The sequence below is a fragment of the Mugil cephalus genome, chromosome 20 (genome assembly GCF_022458985.1).
Source record: "Mugil cephalus isolate CIBA_MC_2020 chromosome 20, CIBA_Mcephalus_1.1, whole genome shotgun sequence".
NCBI lineage: Eukaryota > Metazoa > Chordata > Actinopteri > Mugiliformes > Mugilidae > Mugil > Mugil cephalus.
In genome coordinates, this window is record NC_061789.1 from 14,180,636 (window position 1) to 14,200,764 (window position 20,129).

Sequence of the window (20,129 nt, forward strand, 5' to 3'; positions counted from 1 at the left end):
TATATTAAACCGTGTTCATATGGATTGTTACTTAAGAATCGGATCAAAGGAGCTGATAGTTAAATGCACATGAATATGACATTAGACAGGGCCCATTATTGGCTCCTATTGATAATCTGCACTCAGCACACTCTTATTAATAATCAGATGAATGCTTTTGACTGCGGGCAGATAAATCCGTGTGTTGACAGGGGACAAAGTGATGACGCTGTGTTTATTACTCCACCACTCCAACCTAAAAGCTTAAAATGGCTGATGACTTCATGCCGTCCTCGTTGGAGGCGAGGTGAATGTCTCCCTCCAGTGGCTGAAGTAAAAGGTTAATGGTTTGTGGGATCAACTGTATCGCCCTGCGCTTTGAAAATACTTAAAGCCATAATATGAGACACGCAGATTTGTTGCTGTTGAAATCTGACTGCAGTGAGTATGTTCTTTAAGAACTCAGTCTGCTTTTATTAAAAGTAATTTTCTCCACATAGAGACATACAAAATCCTTTTCAGTGACTAAGCTGTAGAATATACGTTAAGTTATTTACATTATTTTGCATTTGACTGCGATATGGTCTTAGTATGGATGCATCAGTACAGATTTCATGCTGAAAAGCAAAAATAATCAATTTATTTCATGGGTTACAAAATGTGCAAAAACACTGAAGGGAACACTTTGGTCACAGGACCATCACCAGCACAACGTAGTGACCAACCAAGGGGGAAGAGTATAAAGAGTCACAGAGTGTCTCTTTCATAGCACGAGGACCATATTCTCTAAGGTCAAAGCAGGTCATGTATTATTATTTCCACCAAAAGGTTCGGGGAGAAAAGATCTAGGTCTACAACCAGCACATTTAAAGATTTCTTCAGACATTTCGAGTGCTCAGCTGATTGTTTTCTCAAATTGACTATTTTATTGAAATATTAGAAAATAGAAAAGAAAAAATACCCACCATTCACTTCCCACTTCATTAGTTACCCTAGTTAATAAACAAATACATTGTTATGTAACTGTCCTGCACTAAATCTTTGCTTCATGTAGGGTATGCTATTAGTTTAAAATAACCGAGAGAGCTGTTGAGAACTGTGTGGCACGAAATCCGTTAAAATCTTTTTAAATCTGAAATGGTCAGGTGGTCCATCACAGAACATTAATGGGAGGGTGTTCTTGTAGAGGATGTAGTTTGTGGTGCTGTTAAACTGGAATGAATCAAACACTAAAGTGTTTCTGTTATTCGCTTTAGCTCGCAGACTAATGGAGTTGTAAAAATAACAGAGACATAAAAATAAAGACATAAAAACGTACGACCGAAATTATCTTCAGCAGTATTTGGCTTTATAGCTATACATTTTTTTTTTCTCTTATAAAGCTAATATCACCAAAAGCTAATGTCTTAGCATCTGTTACGCAACTGCACCGTGAACTGTGAAGCCACTAAAAAATGTCCCACACTCACAAAGTCCAAAACAATATTATATATCCACTCTGGTCATGCAGACATAAATTGTTCAACATGTTATTTATTTATTTATTTATTGAGGATTAGCTGGTAGTCTTCCTGGGGTCCAACGAAAGACAACAAAAGCACAAAACAGTCAATCACATCATTTACAATACATTACATATACAGATACAATTATAATATTAGTTAAGTTAAGATAAACATTTAATGATTTTCATAAATCTAAGAAATTGATTTTCTCTAAAGACAAAACAACAACTCGACATACAGCCAAGTCAATATTTATAATTTAAAATGAGATTTAATTTACAACAAGATGATGAGGCAGAGTGTTCCAGTGATTTATTACTCTGTAGATAAAACAACGTGTTTGTTCTGGGGTGAGGCCCACTAGTGCCACAGTCGTGCACAGAACTTCCAAAAATAATTTGTTTGAATAATCTGACTGACTTAAACATCACATCTGTGTGAGATGCATAAGAGGGACCCAATACCAACCGTGCAGCCTTATTTTGGGCGATCTACAGCTTTTGTGACTTCTTTGCAAACTTCAAATGCTTTGTGAATGAAACAATCCCAGCTGGTTTTACGCGCTGAAAACAGGCTGTTAGCGCCTGGTCATTACTTCACACCTGGTCAGAGCCAGAGGTGTTATCGACCCGTGGGTGGGGGGTGGTTGGGGGCCGCGCACACGTGCACGCGCGCCCGAGCCACTTCCCCACAGACAGTGTTTACAAACAAGTGGCCTCCAGATGGCAGGGTCATTCGCCCCGATGATAACAAGGCCTGCAAAACAGATGAGCTCCACAAACCCCGCAGCCACAGCAGGGCCGGTGTGAGGGCTGGTCTGCGCAGGCAACAGAGTTTGTTTTTAGTGAGCGCACACCGTAGCGACAATAATTTAAAACACAGTTAACCTCATCATTACAAAGTAACAAGATGCTGCAAAGGGGGCGACGTGCAAACGCAGGCATGGATTCTATAGTGGAGGGGGAGCACCATCGTGCATCGTGGATTTACGCTTCCATCGCCGTGCAGACTAAGGACAGCGAAACCACTCAAACTCCCTCTATATCGTATTCTGTGTTCGCACTAGTCGATAATATGGATGCACAGTCGTTAATTTTTAATTATCTTTAGACGTGGTTGTTAGTGGGAGTGACTGCACGTGTAAACTGGTCGATCCACTCCGCTCCTCCAGAAAACTCCGTCTTTTCTTTCTCCCCAAACAGCCAATGCGCGTATTGCTACACACCAACCGACCTTGAATCTGTCCTCGGATTAATTCTCGCCTACGATTGGTTGGAGTTGTTTCGCGTCATCGGCGCCCCGGATTGTGATTGGTCGGGAAGGCTGCCACCGAAGTCACATCCGCCTCCTGCTCTGTTTGGTTGGACCTCTCCGCTACCCTTTCTCTCGGCGGTGGGTCGGAGCCGCTGTCCCTGGCCTCGCATGTTCCCCTCTAGATTCCTGTTTTGAATTTGATGCCCCTCTTGTAGATTCGCTTCATTTACACGCCTTCTGTTGGGCCTCGGTCGGGCGTTCATACCCCGGTGTTTTAGTTGTCCCGGTATCTAGCGGATAAGAGACCCCAGAGCATGGCCGTGGTGAGCGGATCGCCTGGGCCGGTCGCCCGGCTCGAGGGCCGTGAATTCGAATACATGATGAAAAAGCGCTCGGTGACCATCGGCCGGAACTCGTCTCAGGGCTCCGTGGACGTGAGCATGGGCCACTCCAGCTTCATCTCGCGACGGCACCTGGAGATATTCACCGCCAGCGACGACGGCGCCGGCAGCGGGGAGTTCTACCTGAGGTGCCTCGGTAAAAACGGGGTGTTTGTAGACGGAGTGTTCCTCAGACGGGGCGCCCCTCCTCTGCAGCTACCGCGAATGTAAGTCCCCCCCCTCCCTTCACTTGGTGAACATGTGGACGCCAGCGCTAGTAGCCGGCCAAGCCAAAGTTAACAACACTGGGGCGTTTATATCGGCTAGCAAAGGTCGAGAGGACCACGTGTTGTAGCATGTTAGCAAGAAGTCCGCATCCTGTTCCCAAAGCCATTTTCTTTGTTGACATTCTTGTGAGCAGTCGTGTTCGCTCGCCGCCTGCGTTCGTTGCTCATTCCACCCCGTGGTTAACTTGGCATTAGCGGCATTCCGCTGTGGACAAGCCACTAGCTAGACGAAATAGCCCCACGGCTACGTGGACGCTATTGTTGATATTGACATGTAGTGGCTTTTCGAATCACGTGGGCAGCCTGGGCATTCAAGAATGTGTTCTGGCGATACTGTAAACAGTCCACACATTTATGGCCATGCCAACATGGCAGCTAAGCAGTTAGCTGTTGCTCCCCAGTAGTTGTGAATGGAGCAGTTCTCAACCCCTAAACGTAAACAAACCGGCCCGACCCCTCCCTGCCTCACAGCAGGATAGTAGGCGCCACCTTTGACCTCTATTCAAATAACACTCATGCTAGCTACAGCGTTTCATCAATGATTAGCTATTGTTTACTACTAACAAGAAGTTGTTGTCTGGTACAGCTAGTTTTTTTTTTTTTTTTTTTTTTTTTTCTGAGTTGCATGTTGCAGCCCGCAGAGAGACATTGTTTCATTTTAGGATTGTTGATAAAGTGCTGTTGTGAAATGTCTTACTTAACAGGCCTATCTCACACACAGGGACCTGTAGCCTTTCACTTAACTTTTGAGCAAGAGTAAGTAAGTCGTCTCAGTTCTGGCCTTTTTGCTCGGATGCAGGTCCCAATTCTGATCAACTTCGATCATCAAGTTCGTTCTCACGTCCTCCTGTAATCACCTTACAGTCATCGAAGCCAAAAGGCAAGAAGAAATTTGTTATTGCAGTATTGTTGCTTTCATGAAATAGCCGAGACATCTCTGATATTACAGGAGTGTGGAAAAACCCAGCCGTGAAACTTGGCGCCCTTGTTTTCATCTTAACTCAAATCAGATTTGCAGCTCTGGACACACACTTAAAATAGGTTTATATATAATACGACTGTCATAGCTCCTTTGATGCATTCACGGCGATGGACTGTTTTCATGCCATTTCATAGACCAACGTTTAGAATAAATCACAATATAACAAGTAACAGCATTTTGGTCGTCGTCTAATCTGATTGTTTTCAGGAAGATTGTGGCCAGTGGTTTTCACAAGGTTCTAATATTTCATGAACCCAAATAAGCGTTAGCATAATAAACAAGCACAGCGGTTAATTGATTGAAACAATACACCTAAGACGGGAGTGAAAGTTTTGCATTTATTATGTCTGGTTTATTAAAACCGAGCTAGAAAAAGGCCAACTATGTGTTTTTTTTTTTTTTAAATATTTAAAAGAAGGTAATCAAGTAATTCTGCAGGAGAGAGTTAAAAACTTGTCCATACACATAATCAAAGTAAACTACAATCCAGCCATGTCTGACAAACTGTAAACTAAAGCATCTTGTTTACATTTTGCCCAGACAGATTTGTTTGGATCTCAGCATGCCAGAAAGCGGTTGCAGTTTGTTCACAGCCGTGCCCTGTAATGTAGACAAACATACCAGCTTCTGACAACATTGGTCAGACTTTGCACACTGCTCTCTGCTATTGTGCAATACAAAACCGCTTTTTTTACACTGCACAACTAGTGAGTCGACTTGTTTTGACTTGATGTGATTTCCAAATTGGCCCTTTTGCACATGTATCCCGAATATGCTCTGCAGCTGCTGTGTCAGTTTCTGCACTTCTTTAGCCACGGCGTACGAATGCATTTCATTATGTCGGCTCTTCGAGGGAGGGAGCGAGGGGAGAACAGCAGCGGTTTCAGATTCTTGTATTGATTAGACAGACTGCCAACAAGGAGCTTTTAATCAGTCTTCATTGCATGCACACCACCTAGCATGGGCTCGCATGCTTCACTGCAGTCCTCGAGCTAGAGAAGGCCCCTGAACCGTGTTGAAGACTGGCAGCATGAGCGAACTGGCAGAGCGGCGGCTCAGGGGACAGTTCGGTTGTATTCCAGGGATTCCTCTTTGGTGATGTAAACAGGGCCAACAGAAAGCAACAGCCCTCCCTTCCCCTCTCCTTCCCCTGTCCTCTCCCACACCCACAAATTCGCTCCAAGCGGGTGCTCTTCCTGTCTTCTTTTGTTTACATTCTTTTTTTTTGCCGGGTGGGTGGGGGTGAGAATCAAGTGAAAGCTTTCAGTTGAACAAGCTTTGTTTGTTGCTGTGTCCTTGCAGCTAAGCAGCGTAGCAACTGTGCACTTGCAGAGTTTAGGCCTCATTGTTCATGCCACAAAAAAATAATAAAATAGCGTTAATGAGGGAGGGGGGCAGGAGTGGGAGGGTGAGATTTCCCTGTCAAAACTATGTTGACTGTAGCTGCATTTGATCAGCAAATTCCTGATCCGAGTCAGAAAGCTTTCCCAACTTTATACAGATTTTTGTTTATTCATGGTTTAAGTACAGATAACCCTATAGTTGACCCAATTTCACGTTTTGAAATGATTTTCAGCCATTCTTTATAGAAAGAATAATGTTTTTGATAACAAGCCATGAGCAAACGATTGCCAATTCCAAGTTTCTCAAATGCGAAGATATTTTGCTTTACTGCTTTCTTATAACTTCAGCTAACTTTTACTTTCAATATTGACAAACCTGCACATCCCCTTTTCTCAAACATGCAGTACTAATAAAATATTTACATGCATTCAAGAAGAACCAGCAACAGTTTTTTATTTGAGCTTCAAAATGGCTAGAGGGACGTCTCTAAATCCTGATAGTCTCACATCAAAATGCTACTTACAGTGCTGCTGTAGAGTATTTGTACCCTTCAGAACTTTCTACATTTCTTCATAAAATCGACTCAAAACCTCAGCAGATTTTCATACTACTTGTGAGAGTAGACAAATAGACCCCAATTAAACAATTGAAACAGAAATATGATGCTTTGGTGGTTGTTTTTCAGTGAACTGAGCCACGGTATCGCAACATATCAGTGAGGTGTAAAAGTAAGTGATTAGAGTCCATCTAATCAGAAATGATACCAACTAATGGCGCCTGTCTGAACTTCAGATCGGGCCGTTAGGGAGCTAGAAAGAGATGTTGTCAATCAGGTTACAAAAGGTCACGAAACCACCTCTAAAGAGTTTGGAATCAACACATTATCTCTTCTCGCACATCGTCTAATGTTAACGCTGATGAATCTGCCACCAGCAGAACAGTGAGCGACCATGGTGTGCATGGTAGAGGTGCGACGACAAAGCCACATATGTCCAAAAAGAGCATCTGCAGTTTGCTAAACATCATGTGGACAAAACAGAAGACTATTGGGGAAATGCTCTGTGGACGGATGAGAACAAATAGAATAGTTTGGCTTAAATGAGAAGCTTATGTTTGGAGACTAAACAACACTGCATCCAAGCACCAGACACTCATCCGGTCCATGACACACGGCAAACTTGTCGGCGTCGACGGACCAATGAAGTCTGGGTAATTTCAACGAATTCTGAAAGATAATGTCAGGACACCTGTCAGTGAGCTGAATCATAAGAGAATAAGAGAAACTGTCACAACCACATGAGTCGTTCTACAAATGAATGGAGCAAGATTAATGTTTGGAAATGACCAAGTCACCTCAACCCAGTGGAAATGTTGTGGAAGGAAGGAACCCACTAACATCTTCACTTGTTTGAGTAGTTTCTCTTTATTTATGGCTATGACTTGTGTGAAAATCCACTGATGTTTTGATTCATTTTTATGCAGAAATGTAGAAAATTGTCACAGCACTGCATTTGAACATGCTGTGTTTACTGGCAGCAGTGAGCCATTCAGGGAAGAAACAGAAAGAAACCAAAGAGCTTTAAAAATATATATTTAGACTTCACTGTCCCCACTCTGTCAGTTGCAAGATGTTAAAATTGTCTGATGTTATTTAAGGATCTTCTATAACTTTTATCAGATCCATGGAGAAGACGGAGCCCTTCCTGAAAGGGTACATGCATAATGAAAGTGTCTCCCTTCACCAGTCTGGCTCCAGGAAGTGTTTCAGTCTCCTCCTGTGAGCGGCAAAGCTAATTTGAGATGTAGGTGTCAGGGATACAGTTCTATCAGCAGATGCCAGCTCTGTGAGGGCCCGGCGAAAAGAAACTGCTGTGCCTGGCAGCCTTCCGCCAAGAGAAAAACAATGTGTTTGTGCCTGCGCCGTCTCCCGGGTGCCAGGCAGCCTGATCCTAACAGTGATTTAGAATTTAGAAGGGCTCTTTCTATTCAGTTGGTCTGTGAATGTGGCAGACCGCCTTTAACTGCTTCCCTTCATCCTCCTGATTTAAACGTCTGCTCTTAACCAACAACAAGCCCTTTATCGTATATAGAGTATTTAAATTAGAACTTCAGCTACTGTTGGTAGTTCCCTTTTTTTTTTTTTTTGATTGTTGTAGCTTCGAAATCAAGGGACAAACGGGGACGTGTAGCAGCTATCGTTTCGGCACTCATCAATAGTTGGTGAGCCGACTATAGTTTTTTCTTCCATTGCGTATAAAGACGGGTGGATTCTCTGATGTCACCCGTGCTTTTAACAGAGTGCAGGTTTCAGGCCTGTCAAATTCTTTGTGCCATCGTCATCTTGGCAACGCCTAACACCACCTAACTTCTGGCTTGTAAAAAAGAATAATAATAATAATCAAAATAAGACGAATCAGCCTCAAGTGGTCATTTAAAGAACTGCAGTTATCTGTATGTATTTTGTATGTAAAAGGGATTTACTGTCTGAATTGTTGCCTTAAAGTGTCACTTGCTGTTGAGTCTTAAACTTTTGGTAAAAACTGGTCAAGATCAAAATGGCCAAGACTGAGTGATCGTAAGCTTTAAGACCTGATGTCGTTTACATTTATGTAAAATCTCTTTTAATTTAAAATTACTGTTGGGTAACCTCAATTTTGGTGTGGCCTGGCTATTTTAACCAAAAGCCTTGGATTAATCCCTAAATTCTTCTTTTCTTCTTATTATGTAAAGCCAGCCATCAGTTTGCATAAATTAATAAGAAAACAGCATTAATCACATTTACCAAGGGGAAACGAGACGCGTAAAGCAGAGACACCTATTTATTTTGAACAGAGCCGCATTTAAAGAAAAATGGAACAAGTCCATACCCTATTTGTTGAAAGCAGTGTAGAAAATGTGGGATGCCTTTGAGGGCGTTGGATTTAAAATAAGGCTGAAATAAGCTCTGCGGTGTCTTGCTTATTTCATGTGGGCGATGTAGCTCTTTATATACCTGCTTGGGTTTCGTTTATAAAATGGCACAAAAAAATTCCTGTAATCCACTAATCATCCATTCTCCTTTTATTCGATAAATGAAATGTTCTCATTGAGGGGTGAGCGACTCCAGCCGTGAGAGTTATTAAATTTAGGGTTTTTTCTCTTGCAGGTGCACTTTCAGGTTCCCCAGCACAAACATCAAGATCACGTTCACGGCCCTGTCCAGCGGGAAGAAAGTGAAGCGAGAGGCGCCGGAGTCCCCAGTGACACCAGCACAGCCCCAGATCACCCCCCTGACCATCAACATTCCAGACAACATCGCTCACCTAATGAGCCCCCTGCCATCGCCCACTGGCACCATTAGGTACTCATTACTGCAAATGCACTGGTTGCTGTGGATCAAACATTCATCCGCTTCTCTATTGATGTTAAAACGAGTCAAGTTGCACATTTACTGATCTTTTTAAAACATTGCTTTGCTTTGATCTGTCTGGAGATTGGTTGTAAATGCTCGACTAAAAAAGGGAAGCGAAAAGTGTATTTGTGTTTATTAGTTGATTATTTTTTTATTTCTTTTATCTTGAGTTGGAGGATATGAGTTCAGCATTTTCTTGTGCTGATAACAACATAGTGCCGTTTCCTCATTTTCTCCACTTTTCTAAAGAAAACAAGACATTACTTCATCTATCAGGACGTATATTTTTCCCAAACTGCAGTTTTGTTTGCTTAAACTGAACTCGCAACTCAAAACTGTGGAAATGATAAGACCTCTGTAGACTTTGTGTCTTTATGCTACTTCACCCGACTGAAAGAACAAACTTTCTTTTATTTAAAAAAAAAACAAACTCCTGCTTCCGCAATAATGTCATTTTAAAAATAACTGCAGTTTTTATAGATTTGAGCTGGCGGATTACGAAGGGATAACATTGGAAATAAGTCCAGGACGAAGTCACGTATTTGTTGCGTCTATTTGTATGTATGTATCCTAGTACGGTAGTGCTGTCTGATCCAGGATCACCGCTGACAACGGCCCTAAACCGCCTCCATCTGACCTTGAGGTGTCAGCTGACCTTAACGTGGCTTCTATATGGTGATCAGCTTAGGCTTAGTTCTTCAACCGCGGGGCTCAGAGAGGGAGGCAGCCTCATCTCAGTCCCTTATATCCTCTCAACCCCTGATCTCAACCAGATGGTGAAAAAAGAAAAAGAAAAAAAAAAACTATCTTCTTCTGACATAGGCGCCCTGTGCGAAGGTTAAATAAACTGTTGGTAAATAGACGTTTGAAGTAATGACGGAGGCGGCAGGTGTCGTACCGCTGCTGCTTCTTTGTTTGGTTTGCCAACATCTCCGGATCCCCCGAGGACTGAAACGCGCATTCGGAATGGGAATCATCCTTTGCATTAAGCCCCGCGTTATTCAGACTGTTTGCTGGATAATTAGACTTGATTAATATTTAAAAGCTCCGTCGCTTTAGGCTTCATTGTGGCTTCTAAACTGATTGCGATGTTTCCAGGCAATCTGAGAGGTAGTGCAATTTGCATAAATAAAGTGCATGACTGCAGCGCAGACTGCGCACACACCGACCTTCAGAACGTAGATTAGGTTTACCTACTCAGCCCGCTGTCGGCCGTTTTGTTAAACTGATTGCCGTAACAGGAAGTTCGACCATTTACCACCTCTTTTCTTTCGTTTTCCCCCACCAGTGCTGCTAATTCTTGCCCCTCCAGCCCGCGGGGTGCTGGCTCTTCGGGCTACAGGATGGGTGGTCGCATGGTCAGCTCTGCAGAGCTGCAGCTTATCAACGACAACTCCCAGCCCGAGAACGACAAAGAGGCCTCCGGAGGGGACAGTCCCAAGGTTAGAGAGCTTAAACCCAGTCACGCCACTCCCTGTTCAAAGTCTTTGCGGTGTGATATTGAGTCCAGTCGCCAGCGTCATTGGCTTATTTCTTCAGCCCTCTTGAAGTCATTCTGAAACTAAACTCTTAACAGTGACAGCTAACCTGTCCTTATTGGACAGGTTATCATATTATCTCTCTATCTGATCTGAGCATATTTATTCTGTTTATTAGTGTAAACTTGTTCTCTTCTTGTCAGGATTGTAAGATTTCAGACTCTCATTCTTTTACAGATTACAACTTAGTCCCCTCATCCATGCAGTTGTATTAATTGTATGAATTCCTGCATATTTTGCTTGAACATGTTTACTGTAAATACGGCTAAAACACTGATTAATGTCTGTAGTAATTATTCCGACTATTATAATGATCAAGTCCGAGTTGTCTGTAGACAAAATAAAACCATTTCTTAAAGCCGTAGGTGGTATTCAGACCTCACAACATTTTAAAAAGCTGAAAGCATCTTATATTTGCATGGGAATATTTGCCATTTGATTTTCTATTGTTTTTCATCTTAAGTGTCTTTTCGTTCAAAGCGTCCACACACTACACACTGTAGTGTGTAGTGTGTGTCTTCTAACTCCCACACACTAACGGGGAGATTAAGTTTGGTCTTTTTAGGTAAAAACATAATGCGGTAGATGGTTGTGTGTTTTCTATCCTCTGGTGTGTTTTATAACATCCACCATGACGTGAAAACAGTTTGTGAATACCACAAATTCTTGATTTTGAAGCCTGGAACTGAGAACGCTGTGTCTCGTGTTCCTGCGAAGAAAAGGGTATCAGAGAAATGACTTTGCTGTGTTTACCAGCTCAGCCTATCTGTGATGTTTCATAATAACAGGGTGTCAGAGGGAGAGAAGTAGTCTGTGTTTCAGAGCCGTTTTTTACTGTGATTTACTCCACAGGATGACTCCAAACCTCCGTACTCCTATGCACAGCTGATAGTCCAGGCCATTACGCTGGCTCAAGACAAGCAGCTCACACTAAACGGAATCTACAATCACATCACAAAGAACTACCCGTACTACCGGACAGCAGACAAGGGCTGGCAGGTTTGTTTGACGGCAGACCAAAAAAAAAAAAAACACAAAATAATAATAATAATAACTACTTAGATTTTGCTCCAACGTCACTTTCCTTTTCTGCAGAACTCAATCCGTCACAACCTGTCACTCAACCGTTATTTCATCAAAGTGGCGCGGTCGCAGGAGGAGCCTGGCAAAGGTTCGTTCTGGAGGATAGACCCGTCCTCGGAAGGCAAACTCATCGAGCAGGCCTTCAGGAAACGAAGGCCGCGGGGTGTCCCCTGCTTCAGGACCCCGCACGGACCCCTCTCCTCCAGGTCTGTCACACACCCTGCATCGTGAATCAGAGCACTTGGTCAGATCAGACACGTTGTGATTTTTGTTCAACCAAAGCAAATGAGGCAAACAACTCTTTGGATTACCTGTAAAATGTATAAATCCGACTACATGCTTTAGAACGAAACATGTAAATGTGTTAATTTGCTGCAGTCCGTGTGCCCTATGCAGTGATTTTGTGGGAGGAAATATGTACACTACAAGTCGAAGCTTTGGATGCACCTTCTCATTGAATTCAAGTATATTATGATAAAACTTTATATGTACAGCTCCTACGTTCTTAAACCAGCTGCACATATTAATAAGTTTCTGCAGATGTTATGGCAAATGTATGTGTCAGTGACTCTTAGACTTTAATGAACCACAAAGGAAATTAATTGGTCAACCTGGATTAATTGTTACAGAAAATGAGCTGTTACACAGCAAGAAAAAAATGCTTTTTAAATAAGATTTTTGAAAATCATCAAGTACTTAAATCAGAAGTAAAGAAGATATGACATTATATTAAATAAAACATATTTAAAATACATTTTGGAATTAATCAAGGTAGAATGAATGTCGTTTATTTACATTTTTTTTTATTTTTTCTGTTGCATAGAAATGGATGTACTGTGAAAAAGCAGTGGTTCAAAGCCTCAGGCTTTAACAAACCACCCATCAAATCTCTCACTGTTATTGATTTAATCAATACTCCTGCCTCTCCCTCTCAGGAGTGCCCCTGCGTCTCCCAATCACTCGGGGGTGCTTTCAGCTCACTCGAGCGGCGTCCAGACCCCCGACAGCCTATCACGAGAGGGCTCCCCGGTTCCCCTGGAGCTGGAGACGTCCTCTGCTCCCACCTCGGTGTCCACCACAGCAGTCCAGCCCAAACTGGCCGTGATCCAGGAAGCACGCTTTGCACAAAACACACCAGGTACGAGGGGCTCACTCTCTGATTATGCATGTCTGGCTCTGGGTGGATGATTGTTCTTGATGCCACAGAGATGCAAAGTGCTTTCACTAAAGATTCCAGAGATTTATTCTACATTGGTAGTTGGACGTCATTTATCATCTGCAGTTAAGACGATTACAAGTCTTACATCTGCTTTTACTGTTGCTTATTAAATCATTTGATCTTAAAAAAAATACCTGAGATTCATAACTCTTATCTACTCCTCACTGTATTGTAACAGTTCTTTCCTGTGAACCCCTGAGATGATGTTCCTCTATGTAAATCACCTCTTCTCATGATCCGCTCATCCTCCGTTTTCCCTGTTCCAGGCTCGCCTGTCAACAACCAGCCGGTACTCATCGCAGTCCCGCGTCAGTTACCTCAAACCATCAAGCCAGTGACTTACACCATGGCCTCCCCAGTGAGCACCAGCGCCTCCCAGCCCGCTGTCCAGACTGTCCACGTCCTGCAGCAGATCCCGGCGGGGTCCCTCAGCTCGGCCGTCATCGCCCAGCCGGCCACCATCATCAAGAGCGAGACGCAGGAGAACGGAGAACACACAGAGGTCAAAGGTACATTGGGACTAACAACTTTTTAGCTCGTTTAATTTTTATTCATAGAATTATCTATGAATTACTGCCCCTTTCAGCCTCAGAACTGTACCGTGTCTGGTTTAACTTATCAGTTTAGTTTACCTAAAACAGTGTGGCATGAGAAAGAATAGTCGCAGTATCTCAGCAGCACCCGACCAGTTCAGCTGAGCCGGTGCAGTTCTTACGCTGACCTGTTTCAAGCGCTGAAGCCTCTGTTTGTGTGTTCCTGTCCAGTTAAAGTAGAGACGGTTCCCACCATCACCTCTATAGGAGCCTCCAGTCGCATCATCCAGAGCTCCCAGTCAGCCACGCCCCTGCAGACTGTTACCATAGTGCAGCAAGCCCCCATGGGTCAACACCAGCTGCCCATTAAAGCCATCACACAGAATGGCACCCACAGCATCACCACTGCCATCCAGGGACCCACCAGCTCAGGTAAGACACACTGGAACATTGACTTTATTACAGGGGCCCCAAACTGATGGACAGATTAAGTAGGAACCCTTTACCTACTGTATGTGTTCTATAATAAACTTGGCCTAGTGAAAATTATAAATATACATTATTATTATCAATCTGCATTCAGTATTTAGTTATTCAAATAATACACAATTCCAAATATGCAGTGATTCATTTTGGCCTCCGTAGTAGACTGAAGAGAGCGAGCTGCCCTGTTAGCTTCTCTCCTGCTAATATTGCAGCGTGCCTCTGGGATTTTACCTGGGGACCGACTAGGCTCTCAGAGCCTGAGAGTCAACATGTAACATGCAGCCTCGTGATTGGCTCATTAATGATGGGGGCGGGTCCTACTGTGTTCGGGAGGCTTAGATTGACAGGTCTCAGCTAGTGTGGCGCTCTGTGTGAAACGTTGCAGATGTAAGATTCATGTTAATGTGTACTTAAAGAAATTTAAATTTGTGGGATGAAATTAAAAAAAAAAAAACGCTAACCAACCAAAAATTTTGCGGCCCCCGCTGCAGTACCTCCGTGGGCCCCCTGGGGGTCGCGGACCCCCTATTGAAGACCTATGCTTTATTAGTTTATGATGACTTGACTTGAAACAGAACAACAAAGTCACTGATGAAGAATATAAAGCAAAGTAATGAAATGTCACATTTCTGCCTATAATATCTGAGAGTCTTAATTCAGTTAACCTGAGTTAAGACGCGCTAACAGCGTGGTCCTCCCGTCTCCTCCATGCAGCTCCAGCTGTAGCGAGCCCGCTCCACCTGCTGGCGGCCCACGCCTCGGCCTCGGCCTCCCTCCCCACCAAACGCCAGAACGGAGACCAGCTGGCCAGCGAACAGCCGGACGCCAAGCGCATCAAATCGGAGGACGACACGAGCGCCGCCGCAGATTCAGACTCGCCAGCAACTAACGACCAAGGCGGCCACCTCAACTAGTCTGTTCAACCCCACACACCACACCACCCTCCACCACCCTCAACCACCCTCAACCACCACCACCACCACCACCACCACCACCACCTTCTCCTCCCATCCACCGCTTCTCTCTCTCTCTCATCCCCCGTCGTTTGTTTCGTTTCTCCTCCTTCTACCACTGAGGTGCCAAACGGAGAGGATTCTTTTCATTTTCAGTTTGGTGATCGTTCTAGAGCAGCAAAAGAAAAAAAAAAAACTATATATAAAGTCCAGCCCCTTTAAGGACCTGAATGTGGGCTGAGAACAAAGCAAAGAAATGGGACAAAGATAAACTCGAAGGTGTAACTGTGAACCGCTGAAACAGGGGAGTAACTAAAGCAAGACCACAGGAAGCCTTAACAACAATTAACCCTTAAGAGCTGACTGGGAGAGGCCCTGACTCGGCTCGGGCTGGACGCCACCTTTCTGTCGCATCTACCTCAGAGCAGATAGGAGACTCCAGCAGACAACGTGACCAACCGAGCGACAAATGTCACAAGCATTGAACGGTTAATTTATTTTCATTTTTTTTAAGCAAAGAGGAAAAAGAGCAGCGTTCAGAAAGGGATCAACTCGAAGCCAATATTCCTGAAACTCTGGCAGCTAGCCTCTCACAAAACTGACCTTCCTTTAACCGCAGCTGTACGTAGATATGCAGTATTTTGTTGTTCAGAATGTGGAGCATAGGATTTTTTAAAATGTAATTTCACTAGACGAGTAATAATTTAATTAAAAGGAAGCGTACAAAAACGGTGACATTTCGGTAACTCTTTACGTGAACTCCTCTTTCTGTTCGGTGACACAGTGTGATCGTTTATTTTATTTTGTTTGTTTTTCCTCGTTTCTTCTTCTTCCCCTCCTCCTTCTGACATATCCGTATGGAACCGCTTCGTTATACCTACATATTTTAATACTTGCACAGATAACCGATATAAGCAAATCTCCATGTGTAGTTCCAGATGTTGACCTTGCATGTATCTGACAACGGAGAAGTCGTTAACTGTAAAACGAACAGAGGGAAGAAAAAAAAAAGAAGCCCTGCTTTGTCCAAACCAGACCTGCACTTGATTCAATGTTTGTGTTTTCATTTCCCTCCTCCTTTTCGTTCTCCTCACACCCTCCACCTCCTCCTCTTCCTCCTCCGGCTGTGTTGATGTTGTGGTGTTGGCAGACCCCATCCACCTTCTCCTCCGCTTGATTATTTTGCTCTGTTCTGGCGACCTGGAGAGTCCGTTTTTCTTTTTTTTTCTTCTTTTTTTTGTTGTTTTTTGTTTTTGTTTTTTTTTTTTCTGATTGTACACGTTCCAAACAATAGTAAAAGAAAAAAAATTGATGTTTGTTCTGCTTCAGTGGAGAAATGCTTTTTTAATAAATTAATTTAAAGTCCTGTTCTTGTATCCTGCTGCTTTGATTGTTAGATTTGCCTGGTTGCAGTTCTACCCCCTCTCCACATGGGGGCAGCACAGGAGCATCTTTAAGCTTCTCAGATGGTCAGAAAAGCAGATTCATTTGTCCTGCAGAGCAAGAAGGCTGTAAACTAATGATGCACGAGAGTCCAGCTCCTCTTATTGTGTGCAAAGCACTTGAACAGCTCCAGATGATGGTTAAATGAACAGCCTCATTTAACAAAAACTCCAAGCAAAAGTAGTTTGGGAATGTTTTCAGGAACCAGTTCAGTGAGCAGACTCAACCCTGTTGACGTACTGTACAAACAACCCCATGGGTTGCATGCACAAATCTCCGCAGGTAGTCTAAATATTATATCCAGTTTATTTATACATTAAAGAAACAAACGCCAGAGTCCACAAAACAACGTCTGACGAGGCTCAGAAATCTGAGCTCAGACCTTCTGTTTATTTTGCATACAGGTGTTCTAAAACACAGCCGTGATGGAATTGTTTCAGCTAGAAAACCGTTAACATTAAAACACGAGGAAAAAGCGGAGATGTGTGGACCTAATCTCTGCTATGAGTTCATTTTTCAGTGTCTGCTTTATGAACCAATATGAATGCTGAGCAGCACTGAGATCCGTTTGCTTTAAATACTATTGATAAAATGATTACTGTACCATATAAAAGCTTCTAAGAGAGGCCTGAAACACGACCAGTGTCAGAAAAAAATGAAGGAAGCCACAGCTTGTAAAAGCTGTCCTCTCAGCTGCTCGGAGCGTTCCTCAGAGCTGAGGTATCTTTAGTTTAACCGACTTCCAGACTGCAGCAAAACAATTATCCAGCCTGCACCCCGCAGCGGTCCGACATTCCTGCTTTGACCCAGAGGAGCTAAATAAAGCTGCTGTGTCGAAGGTGTTTCCTCACTTAAGCAAACTCTGCTCAAATATAACGCTGAGGTTAATGTCTTCCATTAATCCTTCATCCCGCACCAGGGATTGGTTTCGAAAACCCATTCAGCAGCCGGAGTCAAAAAGAACAGTACCTGAAGAGACTAGGACACTATGCGAGTGTGATTTCGCCATTTCGTGCGCCAGAAATGATGCGAAGTTCCTAGAGCTGACAGGAAAGTTCTGCACTTGTGGGTGAAGTCATCTTTTGCACTTGCAGGGGAGCAGGTTGGGAGCTCTCATTAACGAGTGTGCGCAGAATTATTTACACAGACGGAGGAGATGGCAAAGGCTTTAATGGCATTCATGAGTGATCTTTTATTTATCTATGCAGTGCCACATTTAGATTTTTAGTTGGTTATTCCGCAGTGGACTCGAAAGGATTAGTGGCTTGACCCCTGGGCCCTCCATGTGCTCTCAATGGCAGGTGGCCTCCTTGCATGGCTGCTCCACCTCCGCTGGTGTGTGGATGAGAAGGGTTCTGATTAACACTAAAGCAAAAAAAAAAAAAAAAAGAGCCAAAAGGTGCTATATAAGTGACAGGAGGTGTCTGTCCCCGTCAAATGATTCCAAAATTTCTAGCAGTTTGCGCCGTTTCAGCACTCAGACTCTGGAAGGTCTGCCTCAAGCAGAAGGCACGCATTACAAACTCTTGAAAATAACAAAGTTATGTAATCACTAACGAGTTTGGTGAGCTCATGCCCGAAGCCCCACACACAGACGGGCTCCTCTGCACACACGGCACACATCACGTAGTCTGCAAATAGTCGGCTCACGCAGGAGAGGCTGACTAAAACAGCAGCATTTAAAACACAGGTTAAAAGAAAAAGAAAAAAAGGATGCATTTTTTTGGATGCATGAAAGGGGGACAGGCATTATGAACAGGTTTGCGTTGCCTCCGCTGCCTGCTGTGTAGGTGGAGTCGCCATAGAAACCAGAGCTTGTTGCGACTGCCTGCATTGAGTGTTGATACTCTGGAAGCTGGAAGGGGCTCGGAGAGGTGGTGGAGAGACAACCATCTTTGTGGAAAAAAAAAGAAAAAAGAAAGATCTCGGAAGTGCATTTCTCTTAATGAAAATTCTTTCCCTTTTAGATTTTCCTTTTAAATGACGACCTTAACCGCTAACAGGCGCCCAAAACCACAGTCTGGTGTCTTTTATGAGCTGCTCTCTCAGGTCATGTGGCTGCTTGCTGTTTGTACTCTCAGAGGGAAAGTCTCCCAGGAATCTAATCCTCTGATTATATCTGTATCTATGTCAGACTGCAGCTCCTTTAGGCACCTTACGAAAACCACCCATGGCGGATGTGACGGGCCACGAACGCTGGATCTTTCTACCGGAATACAAGGAAATAATAAAACGAGCCAGGCAGAGCTGAGAACTGAAGCCCAATCCCGGTTACACAAAACCTCCCTTTCTACATGGATTTCCTCTTATGATCATTCCTATTTTAAGACGCCAAATCCAATTACTTGGTAATTATTTCAGCCCCTGTTTTGACATAACACAGGAAGAACAACAAGGCTTTCAGTCTTTCAGACAAACAGACACATGATTATATCCAATGAGAGCTGTGGCTTCAGCAGCTGGATTATGAACTTCTCTCTGTTGGCCTGTTCAGTTTCAGACGCGTTTTGAAGTATTTCCTATTTCAAATTGAAGACAAAACGTTTCAGTGCACTGGTTGACAGCGTGGGATTTTATTTGACAAATGTTTGAAATTTAACAAGATAGCAAAACTTGGAAATGGTCCACATCTCGGTTTGGTGAAACAAGCTTCTGGTGGATCACATTTTCTACTTTCATTATGAATTCTCTTAGTTTTCACAGTATAGTTTGTTCCTATTTGAATCTATTTGTTAAGACATATTGCCAAAAACCTGCAGTTCCTCCAGTGGCCACTAGAAGCCGACTCCAAAAAGTGAGCTTGTCTCCACAGACCTGTCAAACTTTACAGCAGAAATAAACATTTAACAAGCAGTTTTTGGTCTTTATATCCATTTTCTCCATTCATGCCAGATTTACGGTGGAAATCTCTATAAAACTAAAAATAAATTCTGCGTGATGAAGGTTGTGGCTGCTAAGAGTGAGTTACAGGTTGACACTACACTGAGATTCAAATTTGGGGACATTAATGTTGCAGAGGGTTCACCTTCCAACAACAAGGCACAGTTTAGCAAAAATGTCACTTTTGCACTTTTGCACGACATGCAACAGAGCCTCTTCCTGCACGTATGGTCCACGTCAACAAAGGCAATACCAAACAACTTCCTCTTTTTCTCGGCCTGAACTGTTTCACTATCTGTGCTTGTCATGTCATGTGAAGTGACGAGGGAATCATGGTGGGGTTTTTTTCTGTCTGTAAGCAGTCACTGCATTGCACGTTAAGATTCACTTCACATCACACACTCTGTGTGCTCTGACCTTGTAGAATAAATGTGCCCCCATCCTTTCTTTTTTGTGTTGCAGGAGCCATTGCGAGGTGTCTGCTCTCCAGGAACGTCCAATGCGAGACATTTTGTTCCTCGGCACCTTCTTCAGATAAAACAAATCCCTTGTTATCTGTTACCAGATTTAAGTAGAAAAACTGACATTTCAGCCTCACGTTCACGCTCCTGCTGACCACATGATGGCAGTGCACAGCAGAGCATGCGGACTTTCACGTCCACACACGTTGAAACTGAGTCGGAGCGCTGGACCGGACTGGAGAGCCTTCGCACCTTTCGCAGCAGGCCTGTTCCGAACACGCAGTCTTCCACTCCCCGAGACCCTCGACGTCCAGCGGCAGCCATTTCCACAGGCGGCAGAGCGGCGCGAGGGGAACGAGGACAAAGGGATGCGAGCGTGATGGAGACAGAGTGGGAGAGTTATAAAAAAAG

The 20,129-nt window shown here is 43.6% G+C and overlaps 1 protein-coding gene across 2 annotated transcripts; it reads left to right on the forward strand.

Annotated features, from left to right (window-relative positions):
• The first annotated feature begins 1,521 nt into the window (after positions 1 to 1,521).
• On the forward strand, positions 1,522 to 16,217 carry foxk2b (forkhead box K2b). Of its 2 annotated transcripts, none has more exons than XM_047572096.1 (9): positions 1,522 to 3,345; positions 8,877 to 9,071; positions 10,411 to 10,564; positions 11,513 to 11,659; positions 11,756 to 11,949; positions 12,679 to 12,881; positions 13,229 to 13,471; positions 13,727 to 13,927; positions 14,669 to 16,217. In XM_047572096.1, the coding sequence occupies exons 1-9, from the start codon at positions 3,053 to 3,055 to the stop codon at positions 14,893 to 14,895; spliced, it is 1,857 nt and encodes a 618-aa protein (XP_047428052.1). In that variant the 5' UTR covers positions 1,522 to 3,052; the 3' UTR covers positions 14,896 to 16,217. The 2 variants fall into 2 exon arrangements, with proteins under 2 accessions (XP_047428052.1, XP_047428053.1); XM_047572097.1 differs by having other exon boundaries at positions 1,524 to 3,345; positions 14,696 to 16,217.
• Positions 16,218 to 20,129: the final 3,912 nt, after the last annotated feature.